The 25,200-nt window shown below is 39.7% G+C and overlaps 1 protein-coding gene across 1 annotated transcript in view; it reads right to left on the bottom strand.

Moving 5' to 3' along the window:
- Positions 1-25,200, bottom strand: part of R3HCC1L (R3H domain and coiled-coil containing 1 like) — a 59,738-nt gene that overhangs the window by 10,662 nt on the left and 23,876 nt on the right. Inside the window, exons 2-4 of the mRNA XM_068961489.1 lie at positions 19,811-21,627; positions 6,493-6,668; positions 776-846 (exon numbers count right to left, since the gene is read on the bottom strand). Coding sequence (XP_068817590.1) covers positions 776-846; positions 6,493-6,668; positions 19,811-21,613 — 2,050 coding nt within the window. The 5' untranslated portion in view covers positions 21,614-21,627. The remainder of the gene's footprint in view (positions 1-775; positions 847-6,492; positions 6,669-19,810; positions 21,628-25,200) is intronic.

The raw sequence follows: 25,200 nt of genomic DNA, 5'->3' as shown, positions 1-25,200 counted from the left end.
GTGCTTTATTTTCTCATCATGGGCAAAAGAAATGGTAAGCTCTAGAAAATCCATAAGGAACCACTCGGCAGTGATTATTTTAAAATGGGGATTAGTAAACTATGGCTTTGTGACCCAATCTAGCCAACCGCCCCGTTTCTGTAAAAAGTTTTACTGCAACAGAGCCATGCTCGTTCATTTGTTGAGGGATGCTGTCTTTCCTCAACAGCAGAGTTAGGTAACAACAGAAACCTTATATCCTGAAATATCCACTATATGGCTCTTTATAGAATAAGTTTGCAGACCCTGATTTTAGATGAATTGGACAGGAATCATCTCTACTTTGTCTGAAAGTCTCTGCATCAGATCTATCCTGATGCCAATGAAGAGGCCAAATCATACACTTGGAAAGTATGTATTACAAATGATCACTGGACAGGTTAAAGGGCTACTGCAAATTCATCTGTCAGTGGGGCTGGGGGCAGAATCACAAACATATTAACATTTATTCATACTGGCTTCTTAAATCTCTACCTGTTTATGCACTATCGTAACAGACAGTTATGCAGCAAATAACCTTGAAAAGCTGACTATCTCCTCAAATACCACTGGATTAAGGTAAAAAGGGAGAGGCGGGGAGCACATGGGTACCAAAGTACCTTGCCTCAAAAACCTCTACCTGTCATTTATCTATAGTGACTGAATAAAATGCCAGGTGGCTGGAACAGAAACCAAATTAGGAAAAGCAGCAGGAGAAAATGGACAATAAACACAGTGAACTCCACTGGGTGAATACCTGTAATCGGACTGGAGAATACTCCTAGGGCATGTGTATCGTCCACCCATTTAATATCAAATCCTTTCTTTCTGCAACAAAATAAAAGGATTTTATTCCTTAAAATAAAACTCACTTTTATTATTTATTTTTTACTTAAAAACTCACTTTTAAAAAACATCTTTCAAATAGTATCTTGTAAGGCATTCCATGATGAGAGAAACACTCAACAAGTGCATGGGTGGAGTGGGGATAATGACACACAAAGCGCCTGGAGAGCAGAAGCCATTAGAAGCAATAACACCATCATAAAGAACTACCTGGGAGGGTTTTACCTTGTCAGCCATTTTATAGACATCAACTAATTAATCCGCACATGTTCCCTGGGGAGGCAAAGTATTTATCACACTATTTACAAGAGATGCTTTTAGGGGACTGGAGAAAGGAAGCATAAGAAGAATCAGAGGAGGAGGAGGTAGGTAGGGAAGGTCACTTGGATTTAATGTAAATGTAGGCTCAAGGGCAGAGACAAGAGACAGAGAGGGACAGGGAGATGGGTCATTCAAAGCAAAATCAATCAAATAAGAGAAAAAAGAGACATCTATAATCAGGGAGGCTGACCTATTCTTTCTTTCCAGTTGGAGAAGGGAAGTAAGAAAGTAAAATTCAGGTTCTGCCATCTTGAGGCCATGGGCTGGTTTAATCTCTCTGTAAGCCAAGTTTGCTCATCTGTAAAAAAAATGGGTTGAATTCCTTCCTAACAGAGTTGCTATGAAAATGGAAATGAGATAATCCATGACAAGGCAAAGGGCACGATGTTGAGCACTTAGTGGACATTTAATAAATCAATGGTGCCCATTATTTTTCATTAATAACAATATTCATCAGGAAGATGATTAATATTAATGAAGATGTGATCAAAATATGAAGTTGACTCTGGTGTTTGACTCACAGGCTTTCGCACCATGACCTTTTCTTTCTCTCTTTTTTTAAAATAAAGCACTATAAAGAACAAAAAAAAGACAACTGCTAAAGTATCTTTTCCCTTTAACAACTAGTCAAGAAAAAATTTCCTTTGAAGGAAAAAGGAATAAAGAGGCTTTGAAGGTTAGTTAGACAATTTCCTGACGTAAAACTAAGTTCAACCATGGCATAAAATGACCACAGGAGTTGAAGACTATGAGAAAGTTCCACAGTAGAAGTCTATATTAGACAATAGTTGACAAAAGATGGTAAAAAATTTAGATGGGCTCTAGAGGGCCTTTTTAGACTTCAGAACTTTATAACCCTTTCAAATGCTTTACCCCTTTTGAAAATATTTTTGGGTTTAATAGAAAAAATGGTCTTGCAGGTAAAATTAGGAAGAAATAGAGCAAAAGGAAGTTAATAATTCTTAACAGTTAACTGCAGGTCAGGAAGCAACAGTTAGAACTGGACATGGAACAACAGACTGGTTCCAAATAGGAAAAGGAGTACATCAAGGCTGTATATTGTCACCCTGCTTATTTAACTTATATGCAGAGTACATCATGAGAAACACTGGACTGGAAGAAACACAAGCTGGAATCAAGATTGCCGGGAGAAATATCAATAACCTCAGACATGCAGATGACACCACCCTTATGGCAGAAAGTAAAGAGGAGCTAAATATCCTCTTGATGAAAGTGAAAGAAGAGAGTGAAAAAGTTGGCCTAAAGCTCAACATTCAGAAAACGAAGATCATGGCATCTGGTCCCATCACTTCATAGGAAATAGACGGGGAAACAGTGGAAACAGTGTCAGACTTTATTTTGGGGGGCTCCAAAATCACTGCAGATGGTGACTGCAGCCATGAAATTAAAAGATACTTACTCCTTGGAAGAAAAGTTATGACCAACCTAGATAGTATATTTAAAAGTAGAGACATTACTTTGCTGACTAAGGTCTGTCTAGTCAAGGCTATGGTTTTTCCTGTGGTCATGTATGGATGTGAGAGTTGGAATGTGAAGAAGGCTGAGCGCCAAAGAATTGATGCGTTTGAACTGTGGTGTTGGAAAAGACTCTTGAGAGTCCCTCGGACTCCAAGGAGATCCAACCAGTCCATTCTGAAGGAGATCAACCCTGGGATTTCTTTGGAAGGAATGATGCTAAAGTTGAAGCTCCAGTACTTTGGCCACCTCATGCGAAGAGTTGACTCACTGGAAAAGACTCTGATGCTGGGAGGGATTGGGGGCAGGAGGAGAAGGGGACGACCGAGGATGAGATGGCTGGATGGCAACACGGACTCGATGGACGTGAGTCTGAGTGAACTCTGGGAGTTGGTGATGGACAGGGAGGCCTGGCGTGCTGCGATTCATGGGGTTGCAAAGAGTCAGACACGACTGAGTGACTGAACTGAAACTGAAATGTTCAGAAAATTCCAGATATCAACCAAATTAATCCTTGGTTTTAAAAATCATGATTAGTGACAACTTCAGGTAGTTCTAATTTTGGATTTAATCTCACCAACTGCTTTTTAAAATCTACTATGCACTTCACCTGGTACAGACCTGATACTGGGTCTTATCGTAACTGTAATGAATTAGACTGATTGACCCATACTACATGTTTAGAGTAAGGTCTATGGCAGACTGTTAGCTGTCCTCCAGGATCCAGTCACTGCTCCTTTCTTTTAGTTACATAACTGATAAGTGAGGTACCTAGCTGCTAGTTTTGCCTGTTCTAAAACTGTACAGAAAAACAGGGTTCTTGTTTTTGTACACAGAATTTCAAGGAATACAGTCACGCTCATTTATTTACCTATGGTTTATGGCTATTTATGTACAATGATGGCAGGAAAATACTTACCATCTTTCTGACCCTAAAGGAAGAGTTGGGAGCTATACCCTAATTCAAGATGTACATGAACTGAATTTTAAGTTTAAATCTGTATATCAGACAATAGACCTGGTTTATTGTTAATGGCAGGATTACAGCATTAAAGCATAATCTCTTCTTGGTAATGACTTTCTTGAAGATCCTAAAAAATGTTTTTCTTAATAACTTACTTTGGGGATTATTTCTTTTCTTCCCAAAGCTTATGTTTCCTTATAAGCTAAAGATACAGAAGTATACTTCTGACTCTATGTATGTATGAAGCATATACATATATAAAAGGTAGTGCAACTATTCTCAAACCCATTTACATCTGTTTTATGTTTATGACATAATTTAATTTAGTAAATAAAATTAAAACAATTAACTATGAGTATGAAACATAAGAGTTATGTCTATAAAAACTTAATGCTTTGAAAGACATGAGAAAGATAAAGTCACTAAAAAACCCCAAAAAACTATCATCAATTATGTTTCGGCAGAACAGTTTTTTTAAAAAAAGGGCGAGGGGATGGGGAATTCCCTCGTGGTCCAGTGGTAAGGACTCAGCACTTTCACTGCTGTGACCTGGGTTCAATCCCTGGTCAAGGAACTAAGGCCCTGCACTCAGACCCTGCAAACTATGTGGTGCAGCCAAAAAAAAAAATTATTTTAAAAGAGAGAAAAACATTTTATTCTATAAGGAATTTGTACTCAGGTGACTTTCAATGGATATTAGTTGTTGCTGGAAGTTGTAGGTGATATCAGGGTGACATTAAGAACTCTTCTATCAACAGACTAGTAATTTTAAAACAAACAAAAAAAGGCACTGGCACCACATCAAACTTAATGGCCATGAGTTTGAGCAAACTCCAGGAGATAGTGAAGGACAGGGAAGTCTGGTGTGCTGTAGTAGTCCATGGGGTTGCAAAGAGTCAGCCACAACTGAGTAACTGAACAACCACTACCACATCAAAGACCGGCAAGTAAATGGACATTTCAGACACAACCGAGTGACTGAACCACCACCACCACACTGAAGAACGGCAAGGAGGTGGCCATTCATATGTGCTGTTACAATAAACCGGTTGCAATGTAACAATCACATTTTATCATCCTCTACTGTATCTCAGTGGTCAGAATAACCTCAAATCAGTAATTTAATTTACAGCCTTTTGGACTGTTAGGACCCTTGGTACCTGGCAGAAGAAAACATATATCTTCTCAGGAGATAGTCTCTTCTTATATTGCAGACCTCAATTCTCATAAATAAAATTCCAGAGGAAATGGCCAGCTTTACAGTTTAAATAAATAAATAAATAAACCTCCAAAAAAAGAAAAGCAAGGCACTATGAGTGAGAATTTATAAAAACAGAATTAAAAGGACCTCAGGTAAAGGAATAACTAGACAGACTATAGAAGGTCTATGTTCACTATACTTAAAAAGAAACTTTTAAATCTTGAAAATAGAGGAAAAAAATGCAGATTTGAAAATTAGAGAACTTTAAAAAATAAGAAACATAAAATGAAATTTAAAAATTCAATGGATAAGTTTAAAAGCAAATTAACCACAGTTGAAGAGATCAGAACTAAAGAAATTACTCAGCATATAAAGGAGACAAAGAAATGGAAAATACGATAGAGATAACATGAGGATTAAGTTAGGAGGTCTAATCCACTTTCAACTGGCAGCATCACAGAGAATATAAAAGAGACTAGTACAGAGGCAACATTTGAAGAAATAATGTCTGGAGTTCTCCAAAACCAATGAAAACTATTTAGGAAGCCCAAATAATCTCAATAATGATAACAAAAGAAACACAAAGTCACCTCATACTGAAAATGTGCAATACCAAAGACAGAGAACATTAAGAGCACCCACAGAGAACAGACAGATTACACTCAGAACCAACAGTCAGACATGCAGTGGGCTTCTCAGCCTGCCCTAAGAAAGCCAGGAGAAAGCAGAATAAAAGCTTCAAGTCCCCGAGAAAAATAACTGTCAACCTAGGATTCTATACCCAGCAAAAATGTCTTTCAAGAATGAAGTTGAAATAAAGCCATTAAGAAACAAGAGCGACAATGACAACAAAATCCAACTGAGTGTGTTACCAGCAGACTGTTATTAATTAAATTCTAAAGAACCTGTTCCATGCAGGAGGAAAAAGATTTCAAATGAAAGATATGAGACACAAAAAGAATACAGAAAGCAGATGAATCTGAATGCTGACTATATAAAAAAGTGTAACATCAAATGGAGTTTAAAAAGAAAAAAACTAAATCAAAAAGACGCAAACTATTAAATCTCAATAGTATATTAGCTGGAGGTCGGGGAGACACTGGAATGGAATTGGGGAGTGGAGTTTAAAACCCTTCAAGTGTTTAGAAACAGTGTAAAAGTATTAACCTTAGTCATTGGTAAATTAAGCATGCATTTTATAATTTCTAAAGTAATCACCAAATAACAGAAACAGTATCATTCCCCAAAAATATGGAGTGAGAAAAAAATACCTCATCAATCCAAAAGAAGGCAAGATAGAAGAGAAAAAGATGGGACAAGTAAACACACACAAAAAGATGGCAGGCAATACATCCAAATATATCAACAATTACAATAAATATAAATGGACTAAATGCACCGTGGAGACAGACTCAAAAGTCATTATTGATGGTAGTCTTCTTAAATGCTAAACTGGGAGCTAGAAAGACTTTAGCATTTTTTTAAAGGAACTTAGAAGAGTGGTTTGATACAGATTTCCAATGGGCTTGGAAAACACAATAAAGAAACCTGATGCTAAAGTAAATGACAGGGAATAGGAAAGCAAAAGAGGTGATTTTTCAGAAGACATTTTAAGAAAATTTCATCCCACCTTTCCTAACATCCCCAATCAATTGCAAATACTTACTGATAAGTGCAGAAAATCCGTAGGAGATCTTCAGTACGAAATTCTTGGGGGAAGTCATAAATTTCAATGACATGTGGGAATTCACAATCACTGAGGTCAATATCAGGAACTTCATGGTTGTAATAATCAAATCTAGGTTCTTGGATACTTTCTTTGTTCTTCATATTCCCTGATAACTAGAGAGGAGGAAGCATACATGTGACTGTTATACCAAGCCAGAGCATTATAAAATATCCTCCCATATATAAACAGTTCTCCCTTTTATCTCCATGTCCCTATTCCTTAACCTTTACCATTTGTCTCTGTTCCAAACACAGTAATATCACCCAGTTTATATTATACATGTGGAATATTTGAAAAAGTGCTGAAATTCCAGAAAAGACAAGCAATGAATGAAACTTAGCTTGCATCTATCAACAAGGTGTGAGAAAATGTAGAATGATTAATGCAGTGAGTTAGAAACAACACATCTTAGAAACTGAATTGCAGAAAATAGTTCAAGAGATGAATTAATAACGTTTTATTTGAGCTTATTGATCAGACCAATAGTTTCGTTTTTGAAAGTGAGCAAAAACAAAACAAAATGTTTAAAAATGAAAACACTTTGCTAGTCTACCTATATTGTTGATGATAGCTTACAAAGAGAGTCGTTATGACAAACGTTAAATGGCACAGGTAATTACCGTTCCCCAGCGTTAGGGCTACCTAAAGGGATTCCCACACAGGTTAATAAAGAAACCGTAATGAAGAATACTTAAAATTTTACTCTATGATTAAAACCTGAATGCTGTTAACTATTTTACACTGGAAGCAGGAGAATGGAAAGGGAAAAATGAAAGGTGGCAGCAAAGTAACCATGATAGTCATTTGTCATTCACCTAGACACTGGTACTCAATACCTAGAACCTTCAGGCTCAAAAGAGTGTTCTGTTAATCACAAGTCCAACTAGGGACCTTCAAGCATTCTTTCTTTCATACGGTGCCTCCTTTCCCATCAAATGAGAAAATAAGAATCTGCAATGCCAAGGATGCATCTCCTTTCCTCAGAGAAGTGAAAAACGGATTTAAAAATTTTATTTGGGAGGCAGAAAAGGAAAAAGGTGATTTAGGTAAAATCGATTAAAATGTTTATCTATTGCTGTGTCTCTAGTTGCTTTTCTCCACTAAGCTTCAGTTTTACATCTTAAAAAAAGGATATAATAATGGCACCAACACCTTACGAGTAGGGGTGCAGACTAAATGAGATGATGCAGTAAGTACTTAGCACACTACTTAGCATCTAAGTATGAATTCAACCCAATTTAAACAAATTTTAATGAGGTGTTGAATCTACTGGGCTTCCCTGGGGGCTCAGACAGTAAAGAATCCACCTACAATGCAGGAGACCTGGGTTTGATCCCTGGGTTGGGAAGATCTCCTAGAGGAGGGCATGGCAACCCACTCCAGTATTCTTGCCTGAATCTATTATAGGCCAAGTACCATGTTATTTCCACCCTGCTTAGGATACAGAAAGCAGGAAGAAAATATCCCTCACACCATAACAATGGGGAAAGAGCAAACAATCTATACATATCATGGCTTTTCTTGAGTTTAGCATAGAGCTGACTGAGTATGCAAGGAAACTGAAATCCACAGGATGACATGTTCCCCCAAGAGACAGAGAATACCTAAACTTTTTTCCCTCTGGTAGATCATGAGAAGTGGCCACCAAACAAGCGGGCAAGAAGATATCAGCGAAATGTTTAACAAGTTCTTAAAAGCCTAGAGTTGACAGTTTAGAATAACTCAGAGCCCCAGAAAGGGGGCTCTAAAAAGGAGGGGAGCCTGCAATTACTTGCAAAACCACCCTTATGCTAATGCCACAGTCTTGATTACCATAGTTTCATAAGTTCTGAAATTAGGAGGCTTGAGTCTTTCTACTTTGATCATTTTCAAAATCATTTTGGCTATTCTGAGTCCCTTGCATTTCCATATGAATCTGAGGATCAGTTTGCAGACACAAGTGGGCCACAGGCCAAGGAAGGAGGGCAGCAGTATCTAAGAGAAGCTGAAAAGGGCAAGAAAGCGGATTCTACTCTAGTCTCAAGAAAGGAACACAATCCTACCAATATCCTAATTTTAGTCCAGTGAGACCCATTTTCGACTTTTGACCTCAAGAACTGTAAGGCAATACATCTCTGTTAAGACACTGCTGCTGCTGCTGCATCACTTCAGTAGTGTCCAACTCTGTGTGACCCCACAGATGGCAGCCCACCAGGCTCCCCTGTCCCTGGGATTCTCCAGGCAAGAACACTGGAGTGGGTTGCCATTTCCTTCTAGTTCATGGTAATTGAAAACATCAGTAATTGTATGTGTGTGTGTGTGTGTGTGTGTGTGTGTGTGTAAAACCTTTCTAGCTTCATGTCATGTCATCCCTTAAAATATGCTACATTCCAACCAAAAAGTAATACTATGCCTAAACAAGCTTATAATTATATGCCTATGAGTGCACAACTGCACTCATTTCACACGCCAGCAAAGTAATGCTCAAAATTCTCCAAGCTAGGCTTCAACAGTATGTGAACCAAGAACTTCCAGATGTTCAAGCTGGATTTACAAAAGGCAGAGGAACCAGAGATCAAATTGCCAACATCCTCTGGATCATAGAAAAAGCAAGAGAATTCCATAAAAACACCTATTTCTGCTTCATTGACTACGCTAAAGCTTTTTACTGTGTGGATCATAACAAACTGTGGAAATTCTTAAAGAGAGGGGAATACCAGACCACCTTACCTGCCTCCTGAGAAACCTGGATGCAGGTCAAGGAGCAACAGTTAGAACCAGCCATGGAACAACAAACTGGTTCAAACTTGGGAAAGAAGTATGTCAAGGCTGTATAAATTGTCACCTTGCTTATTTAACTTATATGCAGAGTACATCATGCAAAATGCCAGGCTGAATGAAACACAAGCCAGAGTCAAGATTGCCAGGAGAAATATCAATAACCTCAGATATGCAGATGACACCACCCTTATGGCAGAAAGAAAAGAGGAACTAAAGAGCCTCTTGATGAAAGTGAAAGAGGAGAGTGAAAAGGCTGGCTTCAAACTCAACATTCAAAAAACGAAGATCATGGCACCCAGTCTCATCACTTCATGGCAAAGAGATGGGAAACAATGGAAACGGTGACAGATTTGATTTTCTTGGGCTCCAAAATCACTGCAGATGGTGACTGCAGCCATGAAATTAAAAGATGCTTGCTCCTTGGAAGAAAAGCCATGACAAACCTAGATGGCACACTAAAGAGGAGAGACACTGCTTTCCCAACAAAGGTCCTATAGTCAAAGCTATTGTTTTTCCAGTAGTCATGTATGGATGTGAGAGCTGGACCATTAAGAAGGCTAAGTGCCAAAGAATTGATGCTTTTGAATTGTGGTGTTGGAGAAGACTCTTAAGAGTCTTTTGGACTGCAAGATCCAACAGTCAACCCTAAAGGAAATCAACCCTGAATGTTCACTAGAAGGACTGATACTGAAGCTAAAGCTCCAATACTCTGGCCACCTGATGTGAAGAACTGACTTACTGGAAAAGACCCTGATGCTGGGAAAGATTGAAGGCAGAAGGGGATGATAGAGGATGAGATGGCTGAATGGCATCACTGACTCAACGGACATGAGTTTGAGCAAGCTCCAGGAGATGGTAAAGGACAAGGAAGCCTGGCGTGCTGCAGTCCATAGGGTTGCAAAGAATTGGACATGACTGAGTGACTGAACAACGATATGCCTAAACACATGTTGCTTCTTTCTGCCTGTTGATTTGATCATATTATTTTTGATCACATGTATAATCTGACTCTTCCACTATACTTCTATAGCATTTACCTCATCGGCACTATTTTTTTTTTGCTGTGCCATGTGGCATGTGGGATCTTAGCTTCCTGACCAGGGATTAAACCTGTGCCCCCTTAATCACTAGACCATCACCATCAGGGAAGTCCCATCATGTGCACTACTTTTATAGTACTCACTGCATAACACCTAATATTAATTAGACTTATCTCTTCCTCTAGCTTTAACCTCACTACCTAACCACCTATCCAACAAACATTTAATGTATGTTTAACATCACATTAGAAAAAGAAACTGAACAAAGAATTTTAATATGTAATAAAGTTATAAGAATGAAGAAGGTATTACCAGTGGGTAGAGGAGAATGAACTTTGCTTACTCTTGTTCACTACCCAAGTAAAGAAATTACACAGAGAAAAGTATCGTAGACAGAAGTGTGCAAAGGCATGCAAGGAGCGTAGCATTCACTAAGCAGCTTGGTGTGGCCACAGTGAGTAAGGCGAGGATTTCAGAGAGTGCTATGGGCTTCACGGCGTCCTCCCAAAGTTCATGAGTTCAAATCATAAACCCTAACACCTCAGAACATAACTGTATTTAGGGATCAGTTATAAGGTCTCTAAATGCCATTTTATAAGTTAAAATGGTATTAAGTTAAAATAAGGTAGATCCTACTCTGAGTGACGCCCTTATAAAAGGAAATTTGGACACAGAGGGAAGATCATGTAAACACAGCCATTTACAAACCAAGGAGAGGCCTCAGAAGAATCCAACCCTTGCTGACACCTTGATCTTGGACTTCTAGCCTCTAGAATTGTGAGAGAACAAATTTCTGTGGTACTGTGTCACAGCCACAACCGGGTGCTGTTTTGCTTTGGCTCCATCCCTTCATTCTTTCTGGAGTTATTTCTCTACTGATCTCCACAGTAGCATACTGGACACCTACTGACCTGGGTAGTGGATCTCTCAATGTCCTATCTTTTTGCCTTTTCATACTGTTCATGGGGTTCTCAAGGCAAGAATACTGAAGTGGTTTGCCATTCCCTTTTCCAGTGGACCACATTCTGTCAGACCTCTCCACCATGACCCATCCGTCTTGGGTGGCCCCCACACGGCATGGCTTAGTTTCATTGAGTTAGACGAGGCTGTGGTCCGTATGATCAGATTGGCTAGCTGTCTATTGCTGTAAAGAGCAATACTGCATAGGAACCTGGAATGTTAGGTCCATGAATCAAGGCAAATTGGAAGTGGTCAAACAGGAGATGGCAAGAGTGAACATCAACATTCTAGGAATCAGCAAACTAAGATGGACTATAGTCCATCTACAGTAGTAGATAGAATGGTCATTTGAATTTAACTCAGAATTTAACTCTACTACTGTGGGCAGGAATCCCTAAGAAGAAATGGAATAGCCATCATAGTAAACAAGAGTCCAAAATGCAGTACTTGGATGCAATCTCAAAAATGACAGAATGATCTGTTTGTTTCCAAGGCAAACCATTCAACATCATGGTAATCCAAGTTTATGTCCTGACCAGTAACGCTAAAGAAGCTGAAGTCGAACGGTTTTATAAAGACCCACAAGACCTGCTAGAACTAATATCCAAAAAAGATGTCCTTTTCATTATAGGGGACTGGAATGCAATAGTAGGAAGTCAAGAAACACCTGGAGTAACAGGCAAATTTGGCCTTGGAGTACAGAATGAAGCAGGGCAAAGGTTAACAGAGTTCTGCCAAAGAACAGACTGGTCATAGCAAACACTCTCTTCCAACAACACAGGAGAAGACTCTACACATGGACATCACCAGATGGTCAACACTGAAATCAGACGGATTATATCCTTTGCAGCCAAAGATGGAGAAGCTCTATACAGTCAGCAAAAACAAGACCAGGAGCAGACTGTGGCTCAGATCATGAACTCCTTATTGCCAAATTCAGACTTAAATTGAAGAAAGTGGGGAAAACCACTAGACTATTCAGGTATGACCTAAATCAAATCCCTTATGACTATACAGTGGAAGTAAGAAATAGATTTAAGGGACTAAATCTGATAGACAGAGTGTCTGATGAACTATGCACGGAGGTTTGTGACATCATACAGGAGACAGGGAGTAAGACCTTCCTCAAGAAAAAGAAATGCAAAAAAGAAAAATGGCTGTCTGAGGAGGCCTTACAAATAGCTGTGAAAAGAAGATAAGAGAAAAGCAAAGGAGAAAAGGAAAGATATATCCATTTGAATGCAGAGTTCCAAAGAACAGCAAGGAGAGATAAGAAAGCCTTCCTCAGCGATCAATGCAAAGAAATAGAGGAAAAAATAAAATGGGAAAGACTAGAGATCTCTTCAAGAAAATTAGAGATACCAAGGGAACATTTCACGCAAAGATGGGCTCAATAAAGGACAGAAATGGTAGGGACCTAACAGAAGTAGAAGATATTAACAAGAGGTGGCAAAAATACACAGAAGAATTGTACAAAAAAGATCTTCACGACCCAGATAATCACGAAGGTGTGATCACTCCTACTCACCTAGAGCTGGACATCCTGGAATGTGAAGTCAAGTGGGCCTTAGGAAGCATCACTACAAACAAAGCTGGTGGGAGTGATGGAATTCCAGTTGAGCTATTTCAAATTCTAAAAGACGATGCTGTGAAAGTGCTGCACTCAATATGTCAGCAAATTTGGAAAACCCAGCAGTGGCCACAGGACTGGAAAAGGTCAGTTTTCATTTCAATCCCAAAGAAAGGCAATCTCAAAGAATGCTCAAACTACCACACAATTGCACTCATCTCACACGCTAGTGAAGTAATGCTGAAAATTCTCCAAGCCAGGCTTCAGCAATACATGAACCGTGAACTTGCAGATGTTCAAGCTGGTTTTAGGAAAGGCAGAGGAACCACAGATCAAACTGCCAACATCTGCTGGATCATTGAAAAAGCAAGAGAGTTCCAGAAAAACATCTATTTCTGCTTTATTGACTATGCCAAAGCCTTTGACTATGTGGATCATAATAAACTGTGGAAAATTCTGAAAGAGATGGAATACCAGACCACCTGACCTGCCTCTTGAGAAACAGGTATGCAGGTCAGGAAGCAACAGTTAGAACTGGACATGGAACAACAGACTGGTTCCAAATAGGAAAAGGAGTACATCAAGGACTGTATATTGTCACCCTGCTTATTTAACTTATATGCAGAGTACATCATGAGAAATGCTGGGCTGGAGGAAGCACAAGCTGGAATCAAGATTGCCGAGAGAAATATCAATCACCTCAGATATGCAGATGACACCACCCTTATGGCAGAAAGTGAAGAACTAAAGAGCCTCTTAATGAAAGTGAAAGAGGAGAGTGAAAAAGTTGGCTTAAAGCTCAACATTCAGAAAATGAAGATCATGGCATCCAGTCTCATCATTTCACAGCAAATAGATGGGGAAACAGTGGCTGACTTTATTTTGGGGGGCTCCAAAATCACTGCCGATGGAACTGCAGCCATGAAATTAAAAGACGCTTACTCCTTAGAAGGAAAGTTATGACCAACCTAGACAGCATATTAAAAAGCAGAGACATCACTTTGTCAACAAAGGTCCATCTAGCCAAGGCTATGGTTTTTCCAGTAGTCATGTATGGATGTGAGAGTTGGACTGTAAAGAAAGCTGAGCGCCGAAGAATTGATGCTTTTGAACTGTGGTGTTGGAGAAGACTCTTGAGAGTCCCTTGAACTTTGAGGAGATCCAACCAGTCCATTCTAAACGAGATCAGTCCTGGGTGTTCACTGGAGGGACTGATGTTGAAGCTGAAACTCCAATACTTTGGCCACCTGATGCGGAGAGCTGACTCATTTGAAAAGACCCTGATGCTGGGAGAGATTGAGGGCAGGAGGAGAAGGGGACAACAGAGGATGAATGGTTGGATGGCATCACTGACACAATGGACATGGGTCTGGGTGGACTCCGGGAGTTGGTGATGGACAGGGAGGCCTGGTGTACCGCTGTTCACGGGGTCGCAAAGAGTCAGACAGGACTGAGCGACTGAACTGAACTTGTCACAGCCAGTCTAGGGTTCTGTGCTCTGGCAGCCTTAACAAGTTAATGCAGGGAGTAAAGCTGGAGTTTCAGCTTCCTCATCAATATTCTGATTCTATAATACAACTACAAGGGACATGTCATATTCACCCCTATATACTCCCACTGCACACATTAACTTGCACAAACTAGGCAATCAAAAAATACTTGTGGAATGAATACTTGAGGCACATGCCTCAAATTAATTACTTTGTCCAAATGCCTGCTTATCGAGACTGATTTTACAGGGAGCCCTCATCAATAAGAATTTGATTTATGCAACATATATTTTTTAAATGATTTTGGATGGCATTTTGAAATTTGGGGTAAAATGACAATTTTTTCCTCCCCTTTACCAGTAGACTTTAAATGTTCTGGTTATATAAATCATGCAAACAATTCAACAAATTATAAAAGGAAGGCAACAACAACAAAATTTCTCAATAGATCATCTAAACTTCTGATAGTGACAAATTTCAGGACCTGAATCTGGGAACATTCCATATTTTTTTATAAGCTGCTCTCACAGCCTGGAATGCCTTGTCTGCTTCTGATCCTTCTTCTTCTAAGACCCAGCTTCAATCTTTATCTCCTCTTGAAGCTTTTCCCATTGACCCCATTTTGATGGTTTCTCCACTCCTTATACTACTGAATCATTACACTTAGAAGCTGGATATATATCATATTTCATCAATTCTAAGGTGAACATTTTAACATCTCCAATATCAGTATGCATCTTAATCATCATACATATTGTCATTGCTTGCCTGCATACGCATGAGACCCAAAAGCACCAGTACCAAAATTTGCAGGCATTTCTTACCGGTCCAGCAGTGTGGAAGAAAATCTCAATATAAGAATACTTCTATGTAAATGCAAAGATGGCTGAAGAATCCAGCAACGATGATTTTTGCTTTTTGTGTGTATTCTTATAAGAAATGCTGTATCATCAAAGTTCTTGTTGGCACAGAAAGTGATAAGAGGATGGAAAGGCATCAATATCAATGACTGAGTCAAGAAATTATTAGAAAGAGCTGGGCGATAACACAAAGTTTTAGGAAACTAACCAATTTATTTCACCTACATTTCACCTACAAGATATTTCACATATCTATAAGATACAATACATGATAAAACTCATGTCTAAGTCTGTGTGCTACTACGCTGTGCTCAGTCATATCTGACTCTTTGTAACCCCATGGACTGTAGCCCACCAGGTTCCCTCGTCCATGGGATTTCCCAGGCAAGAATACTGGAGTGGGTCGCCATTTCCTACCCCAGGGGATCTTCCAGCGATCGAACTTGTATCTCACTCATCTCCTGCATTAGGAGGCAGATTCTTTACTACTGCACCACCTGAGACCCCTCCTTTAATAAGTAAGCCTAAAGAAGCTCTTTTGATAGGTATAAAATAAAATTCCAAAGGGTAAGCGAACAAATCAAAAGCTAGAATTACAATGTTTTACCCATTTAACTTCCCGTATTTGGCAAACAGGGAAATAAGACTATTTTTAAAGTATTTTCAAACATTTTGTAAAATTTCTCATGACCTAAAGTCCAAACACATACAAAAAGAGTTCCCTAAAAAGATAATAAAACTACAATGTATAATATACAGCATAAGTTATGGCTTCCATCCATTTTCTATACTGCTTTGGGCATAAATCCTTTACAACAGTAGAAGGATAAATTTAGACTTTTAAACTTTTTAACATTTTACACATTAAGAGTAGTAATGTCTTCAGTAGTGTTCTCAACCTGCAAATAAAATTATATAATATATCTAGGGCTATGCCTCCACTGACCTTATCAAGAAACCAGGGCTAGAAATGCAAACTTTGACCTCATAAAATGTATAACACAGAATAGGCAGAATGGCATTCAAGGTACCACCTAAAGATTTCTCTAGAATAGGTATCAGCACATTTCAATATCACTGATAATCATCAGTGAGAGAAAGCCATGGCTATAGCCTTGGATTAAGGCATAGTAAGAGAGAAGAAAGGGTGAAAGTGAATAAGAACACAGAAAAGGAGAAGAACAAAAGGAAATAAGAAAGCAAGCTACAATAATGAGGCATGTCAGATGAACACTTACTGATCCCAGTGCCAGAGGACAAATGTGAGAGCTCTAGTTGCTTCTAACGAATAGTAACATGTGGCACATAAATATTGGCAGGGACCATCAATACAGTAAACCAACAGGGACCTGGATCCTATTCAGACAGTACAGAAAGGTTCATATGGCAAACTGATGCTGGCATTCTTGGGAAGATGCTATCCAAACCCACTGAACAGGGAAAACACTAGTAGATTACACTTATAGTCAAGAGGAAGACTGAGAAAATAGGGAGACATCTCTGGATTCCCTCATCTTCCCAGCATGACTGAAACGACTAGATGGAAAGATACCACTGATGAAACATGAACATGGGTAGGCACACACAGAAAGATGATTTGGAAATGAATGGTGTTCCTTTTCTCTTTTCCATGGTTATACATTGTTAGTAACTGTATATGACAAAAGAAAACTCCTACCTAAATATTTACCCCTATCTAAAAACATACCTCAAAACCAGAAATGGCCACTGAAGGGACCAGGTGCCAGCATCTAGCAATATCACTGTTATGCTGCTGACATCTCACTAACCCTCCTACTAGTAAGTCTGCTGATTGATACAGGAGGCAGAAAAGGAAGTTTCATCTAGACAATAATTCCTATGTTCTGGTACCAAGATCTTAAAGGTTAAAAGAAGTCATGCCAATACCCTTTTCTTTATCAGTTAAAAATCTCAATTTCTGGGTATCCCATAACCAGGGCTTTAGGAGATCATGTAATCTTTAGAGACTCATCAAGAGCTGCAGTTCTGGGAGCTAATGACTCAGGCAGATTTAGAAGTTCGAAAGGTCAGGAAAGTGCTTCACATGCCAATGATGACCACACCCTGCTCTAGAGCATACTTCCCTGCCTACCAGAAGTATGAGGCATACCTCTGTGGCTAGCCATTGTCATCAAAGAAACAGGCCAGGTGGGGAAAGAGCCAAAACTCTTTGGTTGGAAAGTTTTCAAGGTAAGCAGACACTTACTTTAATGAAGTACATTTGGAACAATGTAAATAATAAATTAGGAGTAATAGTTACCAAAAGGCTATTAATTTTCTTGGATTTGTGACATCTCTTAATAACATTATCATTATTACACGTTTTAAAACCCAAAGCACAGGAGACAACAGCTGGCAGCTGGATCCACTACTTGCACTCTCGATCCAACTTCTTTCCGGCTCTCATCTATCTTCATGCCTCAACATAGATCCCAAATGTTACCAAGCACCTCAAAAGATACCCAAACACAATACCCAGGCACTGGCTATCTTCAGCTTAAAACTCCACCAGCTCTGTTTTCCAGCTGTTCCCAACTTTAGTTCAAGCCAGTGTTTTCTTTGGCAATATTACTATGCCCCTCTGGAGACTTGGCTGCCTAAATTCTTTCTCACCTAAACAGTGTTAAGATCTAACAACCGAGTTGCACACCTGAACCTCCCTCCTCCCAGCACAGAAGCCATAGCCCTAAGCTACCACACAGACTCAAAGTTCCAGCAGCTGTGACGTTTGAAAGCTCCTGGAGGCTACCCAGAAAGGCAGAGCAACTCTGCCCTACTGACTCACATTCATTCAATAAATATTACGGAGTCCTACCATGTATAAAAAGGCTCTGTGTCCTATGCCCTCCTTTTGTAAGAAGCTTTGTTTTGTTCTCACCTACGCACACCTGTGGTCTCTCGTCTCCTTAAGCAGTTCCTTTGCCAACTAAGAACACTGCTTCCTTCCCAAGACTAAGGCCTTCTGCCAATGCTTGGGTCCTTAATAACTTCTCTATAATCACCTAACTCACCATATTATTAGCATATTTTAACCTGATTTGGTTCTAAAATCTCTGCTGAAGTGTTCTTCTTTTTCATTATGAGCTGACGGCCCTCTCATGTTACCACACTCACATCTTGATGTAATTTAAGCTTGCATGTTGCCTGTGAGCAGTGGTTCTCACTTGATGTGCATGTGAATCTCACTGCAGAGTTTGCATTTCTAGTAAGTTCCCTAGTGATGCTTATGCTGCTGGTCCAGGGACCATACTTTGGAAACGATCACCTTGGAGAATCTGATGAAAGTTATGAAAGACTGCACTCACACACAAAATTTTGCATGCAATTTCAAAGGGTTCGTGAACATTAATATGTAGATGCCTTTCTGCTCTATATTCTTTCTAAGAAATGTTTAAGATCTACTGTTTCCTGACGTCACAGTAATAAGTACTAATTGGTACAAATGTGCATGCAAACACCTCCCAAGAGCAAGGAGGAAGTGCTTGATACAGGAAACTCAATTCTGCCCAATGGGTTGCCCTCTTCAGTCTCACGTGCCTCTTTTATACGGGCTTGTAAACATTTTTCTGTACTTCTGGTTCAACTATTGGAAACAAAAGACTCATCACTTGGCATTTAAAACGCTCTGTGGAATCACTCAAACAAAACCATCTTACATGTGAGGAAGTGGTCTGGTAGAAAGAACATAAATACAGGATTAAGACAGGAGACTGAAATTCTGAATTTGCCTTTCTTAAAAATACAACCATTAACCTTCAATTCCCCCATGTATAAAACTGGAGATTTTATGGGGAAATGATTTTTTTCCCCTTCTAGGCAAAGGTTATATGAACTCGCTATAAGGAATGAAAGGGGAAATGATTCTACTATTCAAAACCAACTATTCTTATTCATGGTAAGGAATTTAAATGCTGGATAGAGGGGGAATGTCTAAATCAAGAAAATGAAAAGACTGAACTAAATAATTTCTAAAATGCCTTCAAATCCAACATTTTGTATTTATGAACTCTACCTAGCCAGCATATTTTCTGCATGTATTCAACAATCACTTATTCTTTAACTCAGCACAAACTTCGTAAGAAAACCGCCATACATTCCTTTATCACACCCTTCCTTCCCTCTAGAGTGTCTAACAACATTCCAACATCTGTTGGAATAAAATAAGTATGAATAATAAATTATTCTTCTCTTCAAATAGGCTGGTGTAAAATACATCTTGTCAACACAGAAAAGCCTTTTCAAAGAAGTTTCCCTCTGTATTTTCTCAACAGTTAGCCAGAAGCCATTAAACTCATCTTTAATCTATTCAGTAAGATCTCTCAGGATTCCACTATTAGAGATATAGTTTACCAGGAGACGTTTTGTTTCTTAACGATCAGACTGTTCTTTTTGCAATCTACAATCCTATTAGTTTGTTGCAGGAACTGTTACATTGGATATAATATGAGTGACTGTGTGACTGTACAAAAACGTCTGCTAAAGTTATTCCCCAAATCCTAGGTTCTATGAATTGATAAACTACCTAAGTGGCAAGCAACTTCTACTAAAACATACCTCTTGTAGAAGACGTGGGTCCACGCACTCACCATCATCATTGAACATAGACTCCCAGCTCTCCTCAGTAGCAGCACTTCTTTCTGTGTGAGATACATCCGTTGCTTTAGGCTCCACGGATGTTTCCTTAGATACTGATTCTATATCAGGAAAGGATACACCAAATTCCACATTCTCTGAGTCGCCATCTTCTTTTGTTTTGAACTCTTCAGCAGTCTTAAGTTCATGCAATGCCTCTGTTATATCACCAGTACCATCAAGGTCACTGCCCAAGGCACTATCCGAAAATACGTTTGTCCCATTTAACATACTGAGTTCAGAGTCCAAAAAAGTGTTACAATTACTACCAGTTATCTTCTTTATAGGTAAAGAGGAAGCACAATCAGACAAGCTCTCTATCAACTTTCCTGTTGACTCTGTGAAACTAGATGAAATACTCTCAGCATAGATAGCTGAGCAAGCACTCAGGTTACTGAAATTTTCAGTGTCATTCCCACTTTTAACTGCATGAAGGGCTGTATCTGCATTCATTTCTAAACAGTCTGAGAAACTCCCTGTGTTGCTACAAGCCCCATCAGCTACTTTAACTGAAACTACACAAGGGCTGCCTACAGTTATTTGATCAGATATTGTATCTGTAACATCCACTGTACATATCTTATTGGTAATGTCACGTACACTCTCGGACTCATTATCTGTATATGTTTCGTGAGCAAGGGCAGCTGTGTCAGAAGATTCGTGCATTACACATAACTCATCAGCAGCATTGTCATTCTCTTCACACTCTCTAATCGTTTTTGGATGAGAAATGTCATTTGCGCTCTCTAATTTGCTGCCCATAGTCATTTGATGAGAGAGGTGACCCACAGTCTCAGGAATGGAATCCATACCTTTCTGACTCAATATGGAATCTGTCCTGTTGGCTGTATCACCAACATTCTCAGCATCCAAGTCCACGTAAGCCTGACCAATGATACCATCTGAACTTCCAGGAACAGAATCAGTAGTGATGGTGCCATTGCTGTGCTTCAGCATTCCACCTAATGTTTGCATGCCTTGTTGTACAATTCCAGAATCAGAGTTTTGTTTTACTGGTGAGATCACACTCTCAGGTTTCACTACAGAATTAAAATCTCCAGGAAACTGGGGTAGTATCTTCATAATCTCAGCATCAGTTTCCATTCTGTTTTCCAAATTTCTATCTTCAAATATTTCCCCATTTAGTTCATTTTTCTCAGTATCAGAGACTTCCACGTTTCTGGATGGCTTGTTTGGAACCCGAGCCTTACTGATTTCTGAACAAGACTGGGATAGAAGCAACCCATCGTGTTCTCTCACATCTCTGATTTCAACCTCCAAACACCCTACCTTCTTTGGTTTAAAATGTCTTTGTAAAGGTATGCTAGGTACAACCCCAGTACTCAAGACTCTTTGTTGATGTCCTTGGGACAATACTTCTTTGGATTCTGCAGTTGCCCTCTTAGTACAAACCCTATCTTTCTTTCTTTCTTGAAGGCATGTATCTTTTTTAAATTTCATTGAAGATTTCTTTCCTTCTCTACGACTGTGCTCCTTTTTATCAGGATGAGTACTCAGTCTTGGAGTCTCCCATTTGTCTCGAAAGATCTCCTTTCGGGAGAGAGAATCTTCCCTTTGTTCTTTCACCACGGAGTCCGGTGGACCACAGCTTTTTCCCTCATCGCCTGATCTGAGTAGTACTATGCCCCTTAGAGCTTTGGGAACATAAAGTGCCATGTCAGGCCTCCTGGCTCGAACTCTGCATCTCTCTGCTCCTTGCTGCATGGCACCACCTCAATCTGCAAGAGAAAGAGACAAAATGACTCAATTACCAAAAACTAATTACAATGTATTGAACTGAGAGATTTTAAAGATGGGCCCTACTAATCCATCCTATAGAAACTCTCAACTTCAAAGCAAGTAAAATCTGCCATAAACTAATTAATGCAATCAGGCAAGCAACTAAGGAAAGTAAATTCCAAAATAACTCATGAACCCATGGATTTTATCTTTATAGCCTCTTTCCTCTATCTTGCTGATTTTAAGAGTAACATACGAATAAGAGTAGCCTGAATGTGGGCTAGAAAATGAGACAACTAATCAGACTATTTTCCAGAACATGTTGCTTGTAAACTATGATTTTTAGGAAAGAAATAGGTTGTAGGAAAGAGAAAGTCATCATTCTATTAACACTGTTTAATCGAGTGACCTACTATATATTTTTCTTCCTTCCAGTAGCAAATAAATCAGTCTGGGTACAGTAAAGGAGGGTGGAGGTCAAGGAATATGATGAGACAACTCACTGGTTAACTCCCTGACAACCTCTACTAAGGTTGGCCAATGGAATTTAACAAGCGGAAAAATTTAACAAAGGTTAAATAAAACTTTATCTACTATCTACAAAATACAGGGGAATGTACTAGACAATTTCACACTGAGTTATTCTTTTAATCCTCAAAATAATACTGTGAAGTATGTACTAGTCTGTCCAGAGCAAAGAGAATAAGAAGATGCGCAATGAAGCAGGGCAAAGACTAACAGAGTTTTGCCAAGAAAATGCACGTCATAGCAAACACCCTCTTCCAACAACACAGGAGAAGACTCTACACATGGACATCACCAGATGGTCAATACCGAAATCAGATTGATTATATTTTATGCAGCCAAAGATGGAGAAGCTCTATACAGTCAACAAAAACAAGACCAGGAGCTGACTGTGGCTCAGATCATGAACTCCTTATTACCAAATTCAGACTTAAATTGAAGAAAGTAGGGAAAACCACTAGACCATTCAGGTATGACCTAAATCAAATCCCTTATGATTATACAGTGGAAGTGAGAAATGGATTTAAGGGCCTAGATCTGATCGATAGAGTGCCCGAAGAACTATGGACACAGGTTAGTGACATTGTGCAGGAGACAGGGATCAAGACCATCCCCATGGAAAAGAAATGCAAAAAAGCAAAATGGCTGTCTGGGGAGGCCTTACAAATAGCTGTGAAAAGAAGAGAGGCGAAAAGCAGAGGAGAAAAGGAAAGATATAGGCATCTAAATGCAGAGTTCCAAAGAATAGCAAGAAGAGATAAGAAAGCCTTCTTCAGCGATCAATGCAAAGAAATAGAGGAAAACAACAGATTGGGAAAGACTAGAGATCTCTTCAAGAAAATCAGAGATACCAAGGGAACATTTCATGCAAAGATGGGCTCGATAAAGGACAGAAATGGTATGGACCTAACAGAAGTAGAAGATATTAAGAAGAGGTGGCAAGAATACACAGAAGAACTGTACAAAAAAGATCTTCACAACCCAGATAGTCATGATGATGTGATCGCTAATCTAGAGCCAGACATCTTAGAATGTGAAGTCAAGTGGGCCTTAGAAAGCATCACTACGAACAAAGCTAGTGGAGGTGATGGAATTCCAATTGAGCTGTTTCAAATCCTGAAAGATGATGCTGTGAAAGTGCTGCACTCAATATGTCAGCAAATTTGGAAAACTCAGCAGTGGCCAGCCACAGGACTGGAAAAGGTCAGTTTTCATTCCAATTCCAAAGAAAGGCAATGCAAAAGAATGCTCAAACTACCACACAATTGCACTCATCTCACATGCTAGTAAAGTAACGCTCAAAATTCTCCAAGCCAGGCTTCAGCAATACGTGAACGGTGAACTTCCTGACGTTCAAGCTGGTTTTAGAAAAGGCAGAGGAACCAGAGATCAAATTGCCAACATCCACTGGATCATGGAAAAAGCAAGAGAGTTCCAGAAAAACATCTATTTCTGCTTTATTGACTATGCCAAAGCCTTTGACTGTGTGGATCACAAGAAACTGTGGAAAATTCTGAAAGAGATGGGAATACCAGACCACCTGACCTGCCTCTTGAGAAATCTGTATACAGGCCAGGAAGCAACAGATAGAACTGGACATGGACCAACAGACTGGTTCCAAATAGGAAAAGGAGTACATCAAGGCTGTATATTGTCACCCTGCTTATTTAACTTATATGCAGAGTACATCATGAGAAACGCTGGGCTGGAAGAAACACAAGCTGGAATCAAGATTGCTGGGAGAAATATGAATAACCTCAGATATGCAGATGACACCACCCTTATGGCAGAAAGTGAAGAGGAGCTAAAAAAGCCTCTTGATGAAAGTGAAAGAGGAGAGTGAAAAAGTTGGCCTAAAGCTCAACATTCAGAAAACGAAGATCATGGCATCTGGTCCCATCACTTCATGAGAAAGAGATGGGGAAACAGTGGAAACGGAGTCAGACTTTATCTTTTTGGGCTCCAGAATCACTGCAGATGGTGACTGCAGCCATGAAATTAAAAGATGCTTACTCCTTGGAAGAAAAGTTATGACTAACCTAGATAGTATATTCAGAAGCAGAGAAATTACTTTGCTGACTAAGGTCCGTCTAGTCAAGGCTATGGTTTTTCCTGTGGTCATGTATGGATGTGAGAGTTGGACTGTGAAGAAGGCTGAGAGCCTAAGAATTGATGCTTTTGAACTGTGGTGTTGGAGAAGACTCTTGAGAGTCCCTTGGACTGCAAGGAGATCCAACCAGTCCATTCTGAAGGAGATCAACCCTGGGATTTCTTTGGAAGGAAATGATGCTAAAGCTGAAGCTCCAGTACTTTGGCCACCTCATGAGAAGAGTTGACTCATTGGAAAAAACTCTGATGCTGGGAGGGATTGGGGGCAGAAGGAGAAGGGGACGACCGAGGATGAGATGGCTGGATGGCATCACTGACTCGATGGACGTGAGTCTGAGTGAACTCCGGGAGATGGTGATGAACAGGGAGGCCTGGCGTGCTGCGATTCATGGGGTCGCAAAGAGTCGGACACGACTGAGCGACTGAACTGAACTGAACTGAACACATAGCAAAGAAACACCCATATACACTCAGAAAAGTGAAAGTGAAAGTTGCTCAGTCGCATCCAGCTCTTTGCAACCCCATGGACTCCATGGAATTCTCCAGGCCAATCTACTACAGCAGGTAGCCTTTCCCTTCTCCAGGGGATCTTCCCAACCCAGGGATTGAACCCAGGTCTCCTGCATTGCAGGCGGATTCTTAGACGCACCACTGTTAATATTTTACCACTTACCTTTCAAAGGAAAAAGATAATAGGAGGGAAAGACTAACAAATCCTGTTCACTCTATTAGAGATCCCTGACATTTCGCCTGATCAGAATGCTTCCTCACTGAATAAGCTCCACTTTCATGGCGCAGGCTATTTTCTTTTCCAGCCCAGTGATCCACCGGTCCCTTTTCTCTTCTAATGTCTTAACCATCTAGCTCATCATTCTTCATGGGTTTTCTATCTTTCCACTTGTGGAAGAATGTCCCTTCAACATTTAACCATGCCAGGG

The sequence above is a fragment of the Capricornis sumatraensis genome, chromosome 23, assembly GCF_032405125.1.
Source record: "Capricornis sumatraensis isolate serow.1 chromosome 23, serow.2, whole genome shotgun sequence".
In the NCBI taxonomy this organism is placed as follows: domain Eukaryota; kingdom Metazoa; phylum Chordata; class Mammalia; order Artiodactyla; family Bovidae; genus Capricornis; species Capricornis sumatraensis.
This window is presented reverse-complemented; position numbering and strand designations above follow the sequence as displayed.